The sequence below is a fragment of the Carcharodon carcharias genome, chromosome 6 (genome assembly GCF_017639515.1).
Source record: "Carcharodon carcharias isolate sCarCar2 chromosome 6, sCarCar2.pri, whole genome shotgun sequence".
NCBI lineage: Eukaryota > Metazoa > Chordata > Chondrichthyes > Lamniformes > Lamnidae > Carcharodon > Carcharodon carcharias.
The window spans coordinates 63,534,587-63,555,610 of NC_054472.1; the positions used below are offsets into that span (position 1 = coordinate 63,534,587).

The 21,024-nt window shown below is 42.7% G+C and overlaps 1 protein-coding gene across 1 annotated transcript in view; it reads left to right on the top strand.

The window, feature by feature from the left end:
• Positions 1-21,024, top strand: part of csmd3b (CUB and Sushi multiple domains 3b) — a 2,092,226-nt gene that overhangs the window by 1,637,401 nt on the left and 433,801 nt on the right. The window contains exons 24-25 of the mRNA XM_041189252.1: positions 6,248-6,439; positions 20,433-20,559. Of these exons, the coding sequence (XP_041045186.1) occupies positions 6,248-6,439; positions 20,433-20,559 (319 nt within the window). The remainder of the gene's footprint in view (positions 1-6,247; positions 6,440-20,432; positions 20,560-21,024) is intronic.

Below are 21,024 nucleotides of genomic sequence, written 5' to 3' on the forward strand. Positions count from 1 at the left end.
ACTTCCTGCACCCCCATCCCCCTTGCCCCCTCCTTAGGCCCCCTGAGTTTCTCTCTCCAGAACTGGACTTAATTCGCTCCGGAGGCCATGTATACTTCATCCAGGGACCTACTTGCAGTCTCAAAAGCACCCACTACTCAATTATGGTGCTACTGGCACTGCTAGAGATGCTGGTCAGTCAGATTGGCTGGCAGCTCTCAATGGTGGGACTTACTCTCACTGAAAGACAGAAGATCCCCCCCACCCACCTTACCTCCTTAAGGCTGCCCGGAATGCATTATGAAAAGAAAGACTTGAACCTTGTCCCAAAACATTTTACAACCAATGAAGTACACTTGAACATGGTCATTATTGTAATTGTTACAGACAAGAGGGGCTTTAATTTAAAACAGCCTTGGTTTCTCCTCTCACCATGCAACTGTAGACAGAAAGGTATTTTGGGTTTTTGATTTCCCCCTTATGTAAGCATTTTTGAAGAGATCCAATCCTCTAATAATAACCACACAGCAAACTCGAGATAGGATAAAATCAGCGGGTTAGTTTATTTTACACACACTTGAAACGTGGGGAGTGGGCGTCGCTACGCAACCCCGGTACATTCTCAAAATAAAAGAGGAATAAGGGAAAGAAAGAGGTATAGGGCAAAGACTTTAGACAAAATAAGAATTATTGTTTCACATGAGGCCAGAATTCAGAATCAAAATCCAATGGTGTACTTTTTCAGAGTTGACCAGCTGAAGCTGATGCAGGGTAATCCGCTTTTCCCAGACGCGCTGACTTCCACAGTAGAAGCACATGGAGATGAATTTGTCTTGTAGAAGGCACTGATGCAGAAGTTCAGAAGTTCCAGTAGAAACACTGTAGATAAGGGCCAGGCAATTTAAACCTAGACAGAGCTCTGGTTCTGCTGCTGCTTTGTTGATGGAAGATGGCAGACTATCTTTGTTCAGCTCCACAAGGCAATATTTCAAATTCCAGCAGCTTGGGGGAGAGGGGGGCAGGGTCATGTGACATAACTCCCACATCATGCTCTTGGTTTGGACAAAGGATATATATTCCTGGTCTGGATTCTTCAGATGGTTAATGTTCCACCCATTAATAAGTTTAACAGGTTTCAGGGTCCATTTGTCCTTACAGAGATATTGTCTCCATTGGCCAGAGCTCTGCTTTAGGGATGTAAAGGGTCTTTATCCATTTCCTTGAAAATTGATTTCTGCAGTCATAGGGGGTATTAGTGCCTCTTCAGAGATAACAAGGTCCCTGCTGTTTTCTGAAGGCTAGGTATTCATTTTGTGTGGGTCATAGCTAGTCTCACGTCAGTCATTGTAAAGCCTTTGTCCATTAAATTCATTAAGTAGCCACGATGATAGGAAATGTGGTAATCGATTTGCACCCAGCAAACTGCACAAAATGCAACGCGAAAATAATTAGATTTTTTTTATTGATAGTGGCTGAAAGATAAATATTAGTCAGGATGCTGGGGATAAGTCCTCTTCCTCAATTTTTTCACAGAGCGCCATTGAATCTTTTGCACACAACTGATAGAATAGATGGGGCCTCAACTTAATGTCTTGTGTGAAAGATAGCATCTCTGACAGTGCCAAACTCCCTTAATGCTTAACTGCGTTGTCATCCGTGATATTGCGCTCAAGTTCCGGGGTGGGACTTAAACCTCTAACCTTCTGACTTGGAAGTGAGAGTGGTACGCAATGAGTCACAGCTAACCACAAGAATTAACAAGAAATCCTCAAAGTAATCCCACAAGTGCACAAAAGTGCACACATGTAACAGTCAACAAATTTTATGATTTTTGTGATTTAACTATTATTAAATAGCCATACGAGCGACCGACTGCATTAGCATATTTACTATAAGTGACAGCTTCCTCCTTCAGTCAAACAGTTTGATCTGTGTATGGTAAGACAGCACACAACTTCCTAAACAAAAACAGAAATAACTGGAAAAACTCAGCAGGTCTGGCAGCATCGGCGGAGAAGAAAAAAGTTGATGTTTCAAGTCCTCATGACCCTTCAACAGAACTAAGTAAAAGTAGGAGAGGAGTGAAATATAAGCTGGTTTAAGGTGGGGGGGGGGGAGGTTGTAGGGACAAGCAAACAGTGATAGGAGCAGATAACCAAAAGATGTCACAGACAAAAGAACAAAGAGGTGTTGAAGGTGGTGATATTATCTAAAAGAATGTGCTAATTAAGAATGAATACCAGGACATGCAAGGTACAGATAGCTCTAGTGGGGGTGGGGTGAAATAAGACTAAAAGGGGATAAAAATTATATATTTAAAAATAATAGAAGTAGGTGGGAAAAGAAAAATCTATATAAATTATTGAAAGAAACAAAAGGGAGGGGGAAGAAACGGAAAGGGGGTGGGGATGGAGGAGGTAGTTCAAGATCTAAAGTTGTTGAACTCAGTATTCAGTCCAGAAGGCTATAAAGTTCCTAGTCGGAAGATGAGGTGCTGTTCCTCCAGTTTGCATTGAGCTTCACTGGAACAATGCAGCAAGCCTAGGACAGACATGTGCGCAAGAGAGCAGCGTGGAGTGTTAAAATGGCAAGCGACAGGGAGGTCTAGGTCATTCTTACAGACAGACCGAAGGTGTTCTGCAAAGTGGTCGCCCAGTCTGCGTTTGGTCTCTCCAATGTAGAGAAAACCGCATTGGGAGCAATGAATGCAGTAGACTAAGTTGGGGGAAATGTAGGTGAAATGCTGCTTCACTTGAAGGAATGTTTGGGCCCTTGGACGGTGAGGGGAGAGGAAGTGAAGGGGCAGGTGTTGCATATTTTGCGTATGCATGGGGAGGTGCCGTAGGTGGGGGTTGAGGAGTAGGGGGTGATGGAAGAAACGACCAGGGTGTCACAGAGGGAACGATCCCTATGGAATGCCGCTGGGGGGGGGGGTGAAGGGAAGATGTGTTTGATGGTGGCATCATGCTGGAGTTGGCGGAAATGGCGGAGGCTGGTAGGGTGATAAGTGAGTTTCAGGGAGGGAGGAGAAGGCATGAAGGCGGATGCGCGGGAGATGGGCCGGACACGGTTGAGGGCCCTGTCAACTACCATGGGTGGAAAACCTCGGTTAAGGAAGAAGGATGACATGTCAGAGGAACTGTTTTTGAAGGTAGCATCATCCGAACAGATGCGACGGAGGCGAAGGAACTAAGAGAACGGGATGGAGTCCTTACAGGAAGCGGGGTGTGAGGAGTTGTAGTCGAGGTAGCTGTGGGAGTTGGTAGTCTTGTAATGGATATTGGTGGACAGTCTATCACCAGAGATTGAGACAGAGAGGTCAAGGAAGGGAAGGGAAGTGTCAGAGAGGAACCCTGTGAAAATGATGGAGGGGTGGAGATTGGAAGCAAAGTTAATAAATTTTTCCAAGTCCCGACGAGAGCATGTAGCAGCACCAAAGTAATCATCGATGTACCGGAGAAAGAGTTGTGGGAGGGGGCCGGAATGGGACTGGAACAAGGAATGTTCCACACACCCCATAAAGAGACAGGCATAGCTGGAGCCCATGTGGGTACCCATAGCCACACCTTTTATTTGGAGGAAGTGAGAGGAGTTAAAGGAGAAATTGTTCAGTGTGAGAACAAGTTCAGCCAGAGTAGTGGTGGATGGGGATTGTTCGGGCCTCTGTTCGAGGAAGAAGCTGAGAGCCCTCAGACCATCCTGGTGGGGTATGGAGGTGTAGAGGGATTGGACGTCCATGGTGAAGAGGAGGCGGTTGAGGCCAGGGAGCTGGAAATTGTTGATGTGATGTAAGGTGTAGAGGAATCACGGATGTAGGTGGGAAGGGACCAGACAAGGGGAGAGAGAAGGGAGTCAAGATAACGAGAAATAAGTTCCGTGGGGCAGGAACAGGCTGACACGATCAGTCTGCCGGGACAGTCCTGTTTGTGGATTTTGGGTAGGAGGTAGAAGCGGGCCGTCCGAGGTTGGGCGACTATTAGGTTGGAAGCTGTGGGAGGAAGATCTCCAGAGGAGATGAGGTCAGTGACAGTCCTGGAAACAATGGCTTGATGTTCAGTGATGGGGTCATGGTCCAGGGAGAGGTAGGAGGAAGTGTCTGGGAGTTGACACTCAGCCTCCGCGAGGTAGAGGTCAGTGCGCCAGACAACAACAGCACAACCCTTGTCAGCGCGTTTGATGACAATGTTAGAGTTGGACCTAAGAGAATGGAGTGCAGTAAGTTCAGTGAGAGACAGGTTAGAATGGGCGAAAGGGGCGGAGAAATTGAGACAACTAATGTCACGCCGACAGTTCTCAATGAAAAGATCAAGAGAAGGTAAGAATCCAGAGGGAGGGGTCCAGGTGGAAGGAAAATATTGGAGGTGGGTAAAGGTGCTGCTTCATGGGCCCTCAACCGTGTCCAGCCCATCTCCCGCGCATCCGCCCTAATGCCTTCTCCTCCCTCCCAGAAACATGATAGGGTCCCCCTTGTCCTCACTTATCACCCCACCAGCCTCCGCATTCAAAGGATCATCCTCCGCCATTTCCGCCAACTCCAGCATGATGCCACCACCAAACACATCTTCCCTTCACTTCCCCGGCAGCATTCCCTAGGGATCGTTCCCTCCGTGACACCCTGGTCCACTCCTCCATCACTCCCTACCCCTCAACCCCCACCTACGGCACCTCCCTATGCATACGCAAAATATGCAACACCTGCCCCTTCACTTCCTCTCTCCTCACCGTCCAAGGGCCCAAACATTCCTTTCAAGTGAAGCGGCATTTCACCTGTATTTCCCCCAACTTATTCTACTGCATTCGTTGCTCCCAATGCGGTTTCCTCTACATTGGAGAGACCAAACGCAGACTGGGCGACCACTTTGCAGAACACCTTCGGTCTGTCCGCAAAAATGACCCAAACCTCCCTGTTGCTTGCCATTTTAACACTCCACCCTGCTCTCTTGCCCACATGTCTGTCCTTGGCCTGCTGCATTGTTCCAGTGAAGCCCAACGCAAACTGAAGGAATAGCACCTCATCTTCCGACTAGGCACTTTGCAGCCTTCCGGACTGAATATTGAGTTCAACAACTTTAGATCTTGAACTACCTCCTCCATCCCCACCCCCTTTCCGTTTCTTCCCCCTCCTTTTTGTTTTTTCCAATAATTTATATAGATTTTTCCTTTCCCACCTACTTCCATTATTTTTAAATCTATACCTTTTATCCCCTTTTAGACTCCACCCCTACTAGAGCTATCTGCACCTTGCGTGTCCTGGTATCCATTCTTAATTAGCACATTCTTTTAGATAATATCACCAACTTCAACACCTCTTTGTTCTTTTGTCTGTGACATCTTTTGGTTATCTGTTCCTATCACTGCTTGCTTGTCCCTACAACCTCCCCCCACCTTGAACCAGCTTATATTTCATCCCTCTCCTATTTTTACTTAGTTCTGTTGAAGGGTCATGAGGACTCGAAACATCAACTTTTTCTCCACCGATGCTGCCAGACCTGAGTTTTTCCAGGTATTTCTGTTATTTTATTGGATTTCCAGCATCCGCAGTTTTCAACACAACTTCCTAAGATGTTTCAGATGGAAATATGTCATTCAAAGGGGAACTCAACCACTTAGAAAAGTATCAGTCTGGTTCCAAACCTTGGCCGCTTCAGAGCTCCAAAGTCTCTATCTCCACAAGGGGGAAAGGCTTGCTCGGGAATCCAACCTGAATTGCTTTGTCATGATTCGTGCTGGAAAGTGGCAGTATACCGGATAAGGTCAGGGTCACAACTAGGTGTGAAGCTTTCAAATGATCAAATAGATTATCACAGTTTACCATCGGATTTGTGCACAAAAAATACCAAAGCACGAGTCATCACATTCAAGACTAAATAAAATGAATATTTTTATTGAAGACTTGTACATGTATGCATCTGCTAATTTTTAATTAAAAATTTGGTGAACACATAGAGTTAAATAAACAATGGGGGGTAACTAAATGAATTAAAAGAGCAAAGAGAACCTGAGCATACTTTAATAACTTAAGCAATTTTACATTGTATAGGAGCATGTCTTGCGCATTAACCTGACACTGCAGTGTTTATAAAGTTCTGCTTTACTCTGTAAATTTATTCTGATATAATTTTTGGTCAAGTGGATAAATCTATTTTGTTTCTTGAGTGGCTCATCTCTGAATTTTGATGTTACATGCACTGACATTTCCATTCGTGCTGTCAATATTAGACGTGTCATGGTTCAGTGAGTTCAGTTTGTTCTGTGCCCCCTGTCACAGGTTTTGAGCTGTCTCACTGTGAAGATCCCGGTGTGCCTCAGTTTGGATACAAAATCAGTGACCAGGGCCATTTTGCTGGCAGCACAATTTCTTATGGCTGCAATCCAGGTTACACTCTGCATGGAAGCAGCATGCTGAAATGTATGACTGGGGAAAGAAGAGCCTGGGATTACCCTCTTCCATCATGCATTGGTAAGAAACTTACTTTGGTTATCTTGAATCATTACTACTTTATAAAGAAAAGTGCTATGAACATTTTAAGGAAAATATATGACGTGCAGAATATTTGGCCGAAACCTATCACTAAGTCACCACTCCCCCCCCCGCCAACCTAGGACTCCAGAGCGTCTCACTCCTGGGCCTTGCAGCCAGCCTCCCCACCCTGGGGCCCCGGCACTCTGGTTCCCCACCCAGGGGCCCCGGCACCCTGGTTCCCCACCCCGGGGCCCCGGCACCCTGGTTCCCCACCCCGGGGCCCCGGCACCCTGGTTCCCCACACTGGGGCCCCGGCACCCTGGTTCCCCGGCACCCTGGTTCCCCGGCACCCTGGTTCCCCACACTGGGGCCTCGGCACCCTGGTTCCCCACCCCGGGGCCCCGGCACCCTGGTTCCCCACCCCGGGGCCCCGGCACCCTGGTTCCTCACCCCGGGGCCCCGGCACCCTGGTTCCCCACCCCGGGGCCCCGGCACCATGGTTCCCCACCCTGGGGCCCCGGCACCCTGGTTCCCCACCCTGGGGCCCCGGCACCTTGGTTCCTCACCCCGGGGCCCCGGCACCTTGGTTCCTCACCCCGGGGCCCCGGCACCTTGGTTCCTCACCCCGGGGCCCCGGCACCTTGGTTCCTCACCCCGGGGCCCCGGCACCCTGGTTCCTCACCCCGGGGCCCCGGCACCTTGGTTCCTCACCCCGGGGCCCCGGCACCCTGGTTCCTCACCCCGGGGCCCCGGCACCTTGATTCCTCACCCCGGGGCCCCGGCACCCTGGTTCCTCACCCCGGGGCCCCGGCACCTTGGTTCCTCACCACCAAGTCCTGAAAGAAAACCTCCTTCCAGCAAACTCACCGCTGCTGTTGTTCGCTGCTCCCGCACTCACAGACGGTTTCCTTCCCACATTTGCTGCTGATACGCTGACTAGTAAGCCTATCAGCAGCAAATGAGGGAGAGGGGTGGCTTATGATTGGAGGAACAGCACTTTGCAGAATCTTCCCCCCGACCTCACCTGTTTGACTGGCGTTTTGAAAACTGGCTCCGGGGGCGGAATGCCGCCTTTGGGCTGCCGTTAGGAGAAGCCTGGCCTAAAGTAAATAGAATAGCTGGAAAATACCAATAAATACAGGGCACTTGTTCACCACAAAAATCACAAGGTAAACAGTGCAGACAAACAATTAGACTTCCACACTAAAAGTCAATGAAGTAAAAAAAAAAATACGGTTTTTAGATGTGTTGGGCTTTCGGATATTACACTGAAAGAACAGTGCGCTGCTCAGGTTAGTATTATTGGGGTAATGGAGAAGGAAGTCAAAAATTCACCTTGTATGCATGACAAGCAAATGTTTAATATAAGGAAGTGGTACAAGAAGATAATGCTCAGTTTTGATGCACTTCATGTGCATGGCACTCTGCAGGATTTTAAAATGAACGTTTTTAAATCAATTTTTAAACTGGGATTGTATAGCTGCGACATATTATCTGAATAAACTTTGGCAGGGCATCAGAATTCTGATACTTAACCAAACAAGTGAAATCAATTTTCATGCTGGAAAACTGGGACAGAGAATGAAAAACCAATGTATCACTGCAGAGTGATATTTATTTCACTGAAGTCTGAAACAAAAAAGTCAAAATATATTACATTTAATGACAGTTGTCCCTTTAATATTGTGGTGTAATTTCTTAAAAAAAAACTTGTCACTGAAACATGTAGGTTTGAACCCAACCATATTTATACTCTTCAATTAAGGTATTAGAGGTTGCAAGTGCCAGTTAGAAATTGCAATGAAAATCATAAATATTAAAGTGTGATGTTTTCTTTTAAATAAATTGTATAATACTGTATTTAAATGTGTACTCTGTGTCCCACAGCTGTGATTGCACTCATTATTTGTTTGTTCATTCAAGCGCACAGCTTGAACAGCAGATGAGGCACCTATCAAGACATATTCTATTGCAAAAAAGCTGTTTACTTCTAATGCAAAGAAACGCAGTGCATTTATGGCTATAACACATGCCTGTGTGCCCTACAGAATGCCAAGCCTTTACCCACACGGTTAGTTAGTGAACTCAATCTGACTGGTTGAAAAAGTGCTGTGCGAGCTGATAAGCTATCCATGCTGTTATGACCCCAACTGATGTTAATACTGGAGAAGTCAGATCTCAGAGTGGAACTTGGCTTGATCGATCGTAACTTTTATTTTCTTTGAAACTGCGGAAAGCAGTTACGGCACAAATTTACAGGAGTCTGCTGATGAACTTTTAACTAAAGAATAAAACATTTATTAAACAAGAAAAATGAGCCATATTACACTAGACAAAAAGGTTGGAAAGATTTTAATACAGATACCAGAAAATTATTCAAACTCACACTATTCCTTTTTACCCCAGCAACCCTGAGAGACACAAAACCCCAGTGAAGATTTATCAATGACACCACACCAAGGTTTCTTTCTTGGGTTAATTCAGCTTCAAGCAGTTTTAGTCTGGCAGACTTCTGAGGATACACTAGATGCTTTCTTCAGTTGTGATCTCTCCCTGAAATGCCCAAAAACTGAAATCTAAACATTTTAACTTCAGAGCAAATGTATGAGTTTCTTAAACTCAGTTCCTCATCAAGCTTTTTTGCAATATTTCTTATTGGAGAGATCAGTCTTCCTTGCCTCCGCTTTCTAGTATGCCAATACCAACTGTTAGTGGCTCCCAGGGTTTCTTCTAACCCTAGCTTCTTCCACAACATGGAACCACCATACAACTCCTATATCTTATGAGCATACGAATTACGAGCAGGAGCAGGCCATTCGGCCCCTCGAACCTGCTCTGCCATTCAGTAAGGTCATAGCTGATCTGTTTGTAACCTCAACCCCACAATCCTGCCTACCCCCAATCACCTTTCACCCCCTTGTTAATCAAGAATCTATCTAGCTCTGCATTAAAAATATCCAAAGACTCTGCTTCCACTGCCTTTTGAGGAAGAGAGTTGCAATGACTCACTACCACCTAAGAGAAAAAATTTCCCCTCCTCTGTCTTAAAGGAGCGATCCCTTATTTTTAAACAGTGACACCCTAGCTCGAGATTCTTCCACAAGAGGAAACATCCTCTCTACATCCACCCTGTCAAGATCCCTCAGGATCTTATGGGCTGAATATTACCCCCGTCGGGGGTAAGTTGATGGGCGGGCGTGCTTCTGATTGGAGGCGTGGCACCATTTTACATGGGTGGGCCAATTAAGGCCTGCCCAGCGTGATGTCTGCAGGGAAGCGCTATGTGCTCCCTTTGCGGGGGGGGGGGGGGGGGGGGGGGAGGTGGGGGTGGAGGTGGATCCCTAAAATTGAGAGTGCGCTTTTTCATGCATTCACACGAAAGAGTGCACTCGTCTCCATGAGGCTAAGTGCTGCCTCAGGGAGATCGGCTGTACTTTCAACAATATTAAAAATAGAAAAAAAAAAACCCTTACATGTCCCCTCATGTGACAATGTCTCTTACTCTTTTAAACTCCAGCGGATATTGCCTAGTCTGCCCAATCTTTCCTCATAAGACAACCCACCCATTCCTGGTATTAGTCTGGAAAACCTTCTCTGAACTGCTACCAACACACTTACATCTTTCCTTAAATAAGTTGACCAATACTGTACACTGTATTCTAAATGTGGTCTGACCAGTGCCCTGCATAACTAAAGCATAACCTCCTTAGCTTTGTATTTAATTTTCCTCACAGTAAATGATAACATTCTATTAGCTTTCCTAATTACTTGCTGTACCTGCATATTAATCTTTTGTGATTCATGCACTAGGATATTCAGATCCCTCTGCATCTCAGAGCTGTGCAATCTCTCACTATTTAGTCCCAGTCCCAGGAGTGGATTTCCTAACACCTTGGAAGAATTAAAACTTCAGTACATTGAAAGTTTCCTTACAATGGCTTAACAGTTTCTTTATGAGAAGTACTTAAAATTATAACTTTTAACATATAGCTTATTACATACTACACCAATAAATTTTACATTTTGTTTCACAACTACACATCGTATTTATACAAGTCACAAAGGTTTAACCAAAACAAAAGTCAATATATGTAACACGTAGGATTAGCAAGAGTTAAAACTCAAATATACAAGGATTTTTCATAAAAGTCATTTTCTACACAAATCCATTTTAATCGCGACATTCTTGTTCCTTCATATTGGTTCTTGATAAAGCATCTGCTGTGATATTGTTTCTTCTCCCTACATGAATGATTTTCAAATTGTATGGTTGTAGCATTAAACTCCAAAGAAATAGGCTCAGATTCTTTGTATGAAGCTTTGCTAAAAAGGTTAGAGGGTTATGGTCCAAATAAATGACAGTCTCTGAAGAGTTGTTGGATCTGTGGACTTCAAAATGTTGTAGAGGTGACACTAAATTCAAAGTCTCTTTTTCCGCAGTTGAGTATTTCTGCTGGCAAGAATTTAACTTTCGAGAAAAATAACTGACTGGCCGTTCAATCCCCGTTTTGTCCTTCTTTAATAAAACAGTGCCAACACCTACGTTGCTAGAATTAACAGCCGGTTTAAATGGCTAAGCATAATTCGGTGCTGCTAAAACCGGTGTGATGATCAGTACAGATTTCAAGCTGACAAAGGCACTTTGACACTCCTCTGTCCATTCAAATGTCTTGACCTTTTTCAACAAGCGTATCAAAGGAGCCACTACAGTGCTGAAATTCAGAACGAACTTACGGTAAAATCCAATCATGCCTTTATACTGCAGAATCTCTCATTTTGTCTTGGGCACTGGAAACTCCAACATCGCCCTTACTTTTGCTTTTCTAGGTGCTACTTGACCTTGAGCCAGAGTGTGGCCCAAATAAGTTACTTTTGTTTTAGCAAATTCACTCTTTGTCAAGTTTATGACTAAATTGGCTCTTTGTAATCGATCAAATAGTTTGTTCAAGTGTTGTAAATGTTCTTCCCAGGTTTGGCTTAACACAACAAAGTCATCAGTATATATACCACAGTTGCATAATCCATCAATGATCTCATTGGTTAATCTTTGAAAAGTTGCTTGTGTATTTTTCATTTGGAAAGGCATGACTTTACATTGATAAAGCCCATCCTAGGTTACAAAAGCAGATATTTCTTTGGCTGTATCAGTCAATGGAACTTGCTAGTAATCTTTAATTAAATCAATTTCTCGTAACAAACCATGATTGTCCAATCTCCTCAATACAGTCCTCTAATTGTGGAATCAGATATGAATCCACTTTTGTCACCATGGCCAGAATCTTCTGGTTGGCGTGCAGGGGTGGGGCCTGCTCGCTGACACATAAAATGACTCGTGGTGATGTCAGGCGTGCGTCCTGACACCACCGCGCGTCATTCCGATCTTCAGTTCGGCGGGCATGCACCGGAACTGGGTGCATGCCTGCCGAACCATCAAAGGCCTGTTAAGGCCATTAAGTACTTAATTAAACTGATTGTCTGGGCTACCCGTCCAAACTTAAGGTTGGTGGGCAGGCGAAGAGCCCAGGCAGCCTTTGCATTTTTCATGGAATCTCATCCACGGGTGGGATGAGGCTTCATGAAGGGTTTATAACTTTATTAAAACATTTTAATAATATTCATAGACATGTCCCAGCTCATGTGACACTGTCACATGAGGGGACGTATCCAAGTAATTTGTTTAAATCTCTTTTTCAGTTTTTCACAATCAAATTAATCTCCCTGAGGCATGGAGCATCCTCAGGGAGATTTCTGCGTTCTTTCACACACATGCGCGAAAGAGCACAGGCCCCCACTCTCCCTCCTCCCCTTGCCCACACAGGGAGCACTGAGCGCTTCCGGGTGCATGTCGCACTGGCAGGCCTTAATTGGCCCGCCCCCATAAAATGGTGACACGCAGCCGATCGTGGGCGGCAATTGGCTGTGCACCCGCTCCCGCCCAGCCCGCACGACGGGGAGAAAATTTTCCCCCATGTTATCTTTGCATGTTCCCCCATGTTATGAGACCTCTGGTTTTTGTACCGTTACAATAGGTGAGCTGCAACTACTGTGACTTGGTTCAAAAATGGCATTTTCCATCATGAACTTGATTTCTTTCCTCACTGGGACTAATTTCTTTGGATTGAGTCTGTAAGGATGTTGCTTTATGGGCGATGTATCCCCTACATTAACATCATGTACGGCCAAGGAGGTTTTCTGTGGCCTTTTGACATAAATTGATTTGTGAGTTTGTAATAGCTTTTACAAGTCATCCCAACAGTTTTCTGGAAGATAGCATAATATTACACCTAAATTTTTAAGCACCTCTGTGTTTTCCAATCTGATTACTGGAGGGTCAACTTTAGAATTTTCAACTTCTGATTCATTCTCAAATCACTCATGAGATTTTGCTTTCATTCCCTAGTTCTTTCAGCACTCTAAACACATTCTTCTCCTATCTTCCCTATCATAATATTGTCTTACCATATTAACATGACATACTCACTGATTTTTCCTCCTGTCAGGAATATTTATTAAATCACTTACATAATTGAGTTTCTTTTTGATTTGATAGGGTCCAGTGAACCTCGCTTTTAATGGTTCACCAGAGACAGATAATAACACTAACACCTTGTCTCCAGCAACAAAATCTCCAGCTTTGGTATTTTTATCTGCCTTAGCTTTCATTGCTTGTTGAACAATTTCCAAATGCTCTTTGGCCACCTCACATGCTTTGATTAATCTTTCCCGGAATTTTGACACATAAGTCAGAAGTGTTGTCTCTGAGCTTTGGTCTATAAATTTTTCTTCAATTAATTTGAGGAGTCCTGTCACCTCATGCCCATATCAAAAGTCGAAAGGACAATTTCAGTCAAAAGGACTGAATCCTGACTCGTCATTAGGAGCATCCCTAATGACAAACAGTAAAAATGGAATTTCTTTATCCCAATCATTGTGACACTTCTGATAACAGGCTTTAATCATGGTCTTTAAGATTGATGCCATCTTTCTAATTTTCCTTGTGATTGTGGATGATAAGCTGAAGACGTAAATTGTTTTATTTCAAAACTATTCATTATTTCTTTGAATATTTGTGACATAAAATTTGAGCCTTGATCTGATTGTTTTCCTTAGGTAATTCATATGTTGTAAAAAAATGGAACTAACTTTTCCACTACCATTTTTCCATAATTTTCCCCAAAGGCACTGCCCTCATGAAATCTTGTTGAAACATCCATAATTGTTAAAAGATACTGATTTCTGCTTCTGGTTTTAGGTAGCGGTCCTACACAATCCATTAAGACCCTACTAAACAGTTCTCCAAAAGCTGATTTCAGAATTAAAGGTGCAGGTTTAATTAATAATTGAGATTTCCCTACTACCTGACACATACGACATGTCTGGTAGAATTTAAGTTTTTATGCAATCCTGGCCAATAAAAATGTTTCAGTATTTTAGCCTGCATTTTCCTAATACCAAAATGACCTGCCATTGGAATTTCATGAGCTACTAGTAAAATTGCATTACGATATCCAGATGGAACTGCCACCTGATGAATGATGCCCATTCCTCATCAGCTGGTATTTGAGGTGGTCTCCATTTCCTCATTAGTACTTTGCCCTTTATATAATAACACTCAGGTATTGATTCTGATTCAGTCTCTGAGAAGGCTGTTTGATACAGCTCTTTTAACTCAAGGTCAGTCTGTTTCATTTCTACTAAAGAAGATAGGCACAATATGTCAGCCTTATTCTCTTTACCTTCCCCTTTTTGCTTAGGTTTTCTAAAATAGTGTCAGATAACTGAATTTCTGTGTTATCTCCCTTTTGTATAGGTTCCTCTCCTCTTCTGGTCTAATTTTATGAGCCTGAGATCTGTTCACAACACAGTTAGGAAATAATCCAGGATGTTCCTCCTGTAGCATCTCAATTCTTTTGTTTCCACTGGTTGTTCCAACACCTGTGGTGAGGCTAATATTTTTGAGCCAGCTAGGTCATTCCCCAAGGTAAAGTCAATCCAATCTATAGGGATTACTCCAACTGCAACTTCTCCACTTCTTAAATCACCCTTTAATCCAACTCTATATAATGGAATGAGTTTATAACCTAAAGGTATAGCTCCAATGAATATTTTTTCTTTCTTTTGCCCCTCTGGATAACAAATTGTATTATCAGCCAGCATCAGTGACTGACTTGCTCCAGTGTCTCTCAATATCTTTAGTGGTTTACCTCCTTGATTAGAAGGATAAGGGAATACCTCTCCTCTATAAACAAAATCTTTAAATCTTTCCATAATTTGTTACTTATTTTGTCAGAGGAGTAAAGGAACACAACTCCCTTTGAAATAAAACATTCAGGACCTCCAGTAGCCTGATTCTCTTTAGCAGTAATTGAGGAAGAATTTTCTGGACTATCCTGAGCCATATCCTCCTTCCTAATAGGTTCTGAGGAAACATGTTTCACTTGTTCCACTGCTACAAGTTTAATACCCATTTCCTTTCCTGAGGATTCGTTAGGTGTTCCTAGTACTGCAATAGGCCTTATGTTTAATTCCCCACAGTTAGCTTTAGTATGTCCAGCCTTATTGCAATGATAGAATTTTATTTTCTGTGCATCACTCTTAGGGCAGAATTTTCTGCCTGCCGGGCAGGCGGGCCTGACCCAATCCCCGGCGGGTGGGGAGCCGGAGAAACGGGCCCCGCCGCCATTTTATGTGGGGGGGCCAATTAAGGCCCACCCAACGTGACGTCCGTCGGGAAGCTATGCGCTTCCTGTGCGAGCAGGGGGGGATTCCCCAAAAGCAAGAGTGCGCTCTTTCGCACATGCACATGAAAGAGCGCCCATCTCCCTGAGGCAGCACTTAGCCTCAGGGAGATCACTGACAGTTTTAAAAACGTTAAAAATAGAAAAAAAACCCTTAATATGTCACATGAGATGGAACATGTTCATAATTTATACTAAAGCATTATTAAACTTTTAAAATCCCTACATGAAACCTCATCCCGCTAGTGGATGAGGTTTCATGTTTTTTCTAATTCCCGCCAGAGCTCCTAGCCTGCCCGTTAACCTTAAAGTTGGACGGGCAGGTCCTTTAATTCTTTCAATGATCCTGTCAATGGCCGCAATTGGCCATTGACAGGTCGGTGGGCACAAGGCTGATTTTGCTGCAGGCCCGCCTTCCTGAAAATTTAAATGGGGTGGGTTCCCCCTGATGTCATCCTGTGTCATTTTACATGTCGGCAAGTGGGCCCCGCCCCCTGCTGACCAACGGCAAAATTCAGCCCTTAGGTTTTAGCCTCTTTTCTATATTAATTTGGTGTTCTTCTGTTTGTCCTAGAACTAGTACTTTTCCCATACCCAGATTTTCTATTCCCCCAGTTTCCTTGTTGATTCCCATATGAACATTTCCTCGCATGTAACTGCATGTGATATCGTAGGTATCAGCCAAAACTGCTGCTACTGGGACCTTTGATACTTGATGCCCACCTAACTAAGTATTAATGGTTTCTGGAATGCTATTTTGGAATTCTTCTGTAATCATGATTTCCCTCATGTTCTCAAAAATTTTCTCGAATTTCAGTGATTGAAACCATTGATCCCATAACATTTCTTTTTATCTTGCAAATCCGACAAATGTCTGATTAGGCTTCTTTCTTCAGTTTCTAAAATTTAATTGATAAGCTTCAGGGACAAGCTCATAAGCAGTGAGTATTGCCCTTCTAACCACTTCCTCGGCTGCAGATTGTTCCTCTGACAAACTAATGTACACATTCATAGCTCTGCCTAACAGGACACTTTGTAATATTAAGGTCCAAGCATCTTTTGGCCACTACAATTTCACAGCTATCTTTTCAAATGAGGTTAAATATCTTTCAACTCCATCCTCTATAATTTTAGGCACTAAATGAAGATTTTTAGTTAAATCAAAGTTCTGAGTGGAATCATAATTATCTACTAACTCTCTCATTTCTTCCTTTATGCTAGGCTTTTCTCTAGCCAAGTCATGTTTTACTCTTTGCAACTCAAGCTCATGCTTTCATGTTTTCATTTCTTTTGTATTTTTTTTTACTTTTCCTCCAATCTGAGTTTTTTTCATCTCTCTATCTCTTTCTATTTTGAGCTGCTTCATTTTCAACTGAATCTCTGCTTACTCTAGCCATGATACATCACTTTCAGATTTCTCTCCTTATTCTAAATGTTGTGTAATTACTTTAATCAGATCATCCTTACAAAATCCTGCTTTTATTTTTTACATTAAATTTATGTGCTAACTTCCTTAGTATAGCTTTATTCAAGGATTTCAAATGATCTACTGTTGTATCTTGTACTTTCAGAAAGCTGTTAGCAACAGTCAAATCCATTTTTAATTCCAACCCATGTAACGTACATCACAACAAATCCTGTTCCTATGTGCAGAACCTCCAAAAAAACTTTTAATCCCAGCCGAGCCCCCACTTTGTTATGATTCCAGCTGAAGTTAATACTGGACAAGTCAGACTTGAGAGTGGAACCTGACTTGATAGATCAGAACTTGTATTTTTTTTAAACCTTAGAGACCAGTTACTGCACAGGTTCACAGGAGTCTGCTGCTGAACTTTTAACAAAGGAATAAAACATTTATTAAACAAGATAAATGAACTATGTTACACAGGACAAAAGGTTGGAAAGATTTCACACATACCAGAAAATTATTCATTCTCACATTATTCCTTTTCTCCCAGCAATCCTTACGGATACAAACCCCAGGGAAGATTTACCAATGTTACAACACCAAAGTTTCTTGCTTGGGTTAACTCACCTTCAAGCAGCTTTTTTTTCTGGCAGACTTCTCAGCGTTCAACAGATGCTTTTTTCAGTTGGGATCTCTCCCTGAGGTGTCCAAAAACTGAAATCTAAACTCACTATTATCACTTCAGTGCAAATACATGAGTTCCTTAAACTCAGTTCCTCATCAAGCTTTTTGCAAGATTCCCTATTGGAGACACTAGACCTTCTGCCTCCACTTTCTAGTTTGCACAAACTAACTGTTAGTGGCTCCCAGGGTTTCTTCTAATCTTAACTTTTTCCACAATGTGGAACCACCAAACAACTCCTGGGTCTTCTTCTGAGTCCCAGTTGCACAGTCAACCCACAGCACCCTTGCTGCTTGGAATCTGACTAACTCCTAAACTGCCCATCACTGACCCTTAAATTGAGTTGGGGAACCTATCAATACACTCACAGCAGGTCCCACCCTTGTCACGATGTAGAAACCATACAGTACCAGCATTGGAACATGCTGCACCTTAAAATCTTACAATGCCCACAGGGGCACACAGGAATGGGATTTCCTAACAATGCACAGGGTGAAAAAACTGGGGGAAGGTGCTATCTCTGTATATCTCTTATCAGTCCATTATGGTACAGTACTGGCAGAAACCTGTATAAAGGTTTCTATCTTGGTCAGGTGGCAGTGAATAACATCTAGGAGAACTGAATGAGGCAGAGACATGTTTAAGGAAAATTAAGAGAGGAGGAAATTCATTAACAAGATGTGTATAATATGTTTGTTGTGCAGTCATGAAGGATGAGTGGAGCCATTAATTAAATGCCTGCATGTTAATAAAATTAAAAATGCTGACTAGCAGAGCTGTTATGCGATTGCAAGTGCTGCTAAATAACATGTTGATTTAATATATCAGCATCATGTTTTACATTAATTCAGCAAGACAGAAATATTTTAGATGGTCTGCCATTAGTCTAGATGATTTATGTTTTTTGCATATTTTTAATATTTAAGGTCATACAATACTATTATCCCATTCAATTTAACATGTAGGTAGCCATACAACTGGATTCATCGCTGTTGGCAACGTAAAACTAACTTGCTGAAAATAATTTAATCAAATATTCTTTATGACCACTAAGCCACATGATTTTGAAATCTTCATTAAACTTTTTGGATTTTTCATCATGAATTGTGTTTGAACAGTGATGAACACAAAAGATGCATTGAAAAGGAAATAGTTCATTGGTTCATAAGGAATAAGTGTTCCAGGTGATATGATCAGTGATTATAATAATAAGGTGCTTGCTTCACACTAACGGAGTTCAAAATAAAGATTTTCAAAAAAACTATAACTTATGAGCCCCAGAATATTTGGGATCAAATTTTTTAGCCGTATTTACAACATCAATAAAGAATGAAGTAATAACAGATAATGCCTGGAAATACTCAGCCAGTGAGAGAGAGAGGAACAGAGGCAATTTTTCAGGCCTGTGGCCTTTCATCAGAACCCCTGGCAAGTCCTGAGTATTTCCAGCATTTTCTGTTTTCACCTAAGATTTTCAGCATTCCTAGTGTTTTGTTTTTGTATCAATATGAGATGATCCTGCTTCAGAATTATCTATGTGAACCTATCTGATCAATAACCTCCTTTGAAGAGAATTTTTTAGTACCAAGTTAACAGAGGATATTGGGTGGAATTTAATGTCCCCCTCCCCCGAGTTTAGTTCTCAGGTTGGGAAGGAAGGGGTGCATGGGATTTGGTGGGAGGGTGCGGGGCAGAGATTCCCTTCACCTTCCAGCCTCCCTCCGATTAAGTCTGGGTCAGGAAGGCTTGCGGTGGCCTTCCTGATGCCAATTGAGATCCTTAAAGTGGCCACTTAAGGGCTCCATTCTCCCACATCTTTTATTCAACCAGTGGCAGGCGGGAGACTCACCATCTGGGAGGCTGTGCAGCAAATCTTGTTGGGTTTGCCAGCAGCCTGTCAGGGGTGTCCCTCATTCACAGGTTTTCTGTGCCTGAGCAAGGGATCTAGCATTGGGAAAGCAGGGCTGAACAGGAAACCAAACCCATGCCCTTGCTTCCAACTTTCCTACCTTCGCTCGCCAGTGACACCCTTCCTGGGACCCCCATCTTGCCCACACTCACCTCTCAAGGGATCCATCAGTGATTCCTGGTGAAGGCCCCACTGTAGTACCAGCAATGACCACAGCTCCCAGCAGTCCTGCAAATGCTGGAGGGCTGCTCGCAGAGGAGGGATTTCCATCCTACTGGAGGCTTAATCAGACAGGAGAGCCAATGGTGTCTAGACAATTACCGGACCGTTACAGGTTATTCTTGTTCTTTGATTCAAGTTATTGAAAAGTGAATGATTAAAACCATTAGAACAGTGCAAAATAACATTAAAAATAACCAGTTTTTTTTTGAATAATACATGAATACTTTAAAATTAATAATGATTTAGATTTCAGTTACGTTAGAAAATGGATTTTTGGTGTTCCAAGGCTGGAGTCTTGCCTTAGGTACTCATACTGGGCACTCATACACAGTCTGATCATCTCACACTTAGAGGTGTGCTGTATTCTCCAGTTTCGAATGTAATCTTCTTGTCACCTGGATTGTAGGTGATTTTGTAAGTGCCTCCCGATATCTCTGTAATCTTTTTTGATGATGGATATAGAAAAAACTAGGTAAGGCGAGACCAGATATGAATCATTTCACAGCAAGTGATTGGAATTTCAGTCAGTGCTTATCCTCACATAATCATACAAATTAATGATCGCACTACACTGCTCCACATTGGTGGCTTGATTTATGTGTATAAAAATAATTTCTAATTGCCATCCTGCTTTCTAACCTTCTGAGTCGGCTGAAGGATTGCCCATCACCAGCTTTGTGTTTTAAACACCTTGTTGTCAATGAGTGTTCCTGTCTCTGATTTTATATCTGTGTTCACAAACAGAAAAGATGGTGGGGTGGAGGGGGGGTTGGGGTGGTCAGCGGTATGGTGAGCTATGACAGACAACCATTGCCAAGCACCCAGGACCAACAACTTCCTAACATGATGAGTGTGAGCTATATATCGAGCTTCATGACAGGGTAATTAATGAAAGAACTTGCTTAAATAGACTTTACTTCTAAACAAATGGAACTCAGTTCCAAAGTCTTTCTGTGGAAATAAATGACCAAAATTCACAACCTGTCACAGTTGCCAAAAAAGTTACTGATATAATATTATTTCCCTATTAGCTGAATGTGGAGGTCAGTTCAAAGGTGAATCATCTGGAAGGATCCTGTCCCCTGGTTACCCTTTCCCATATGACAATAATCTCCGCTGTATCTGGACAATCGAAATGGATCCAGGAAATATTATCAGGTACTATTGTACTGTCAGTGAAAATATTGTGCAAGAATGATTCAACAAAAAGCCATTATAAATATGTGTAAATTGGACGACTACTCTTTAGTGCAGCACAGTTCATTGAAATGTTTGCATTTTAAAAGCTGTCAGATTTTGAAGAAGTCACGGTATTATATAATTTAGATAATTATTTTTCAAGATGGTTTAGTAACTAGCTATCTCTTATGCATTTCTACTGTTGAAAAATTGCTCTGGTGAGTAATTGAGTTTACACATATTTGATAAAATGGCATTTAGATGTTTAGTTCACAATCAAACATTTTTCTGTTGTTGAGCACCATTGAAATGCATTAAGTCCCAATTTTATTAGCCCATAATCTACAATGAAACTATCTGTGAATCCACCTCAAAAGAGAAAAACAATTAGGACATAATAGGTTTTTTTGTATTAATTTATTCAATTCAGATAGATTGTATGCT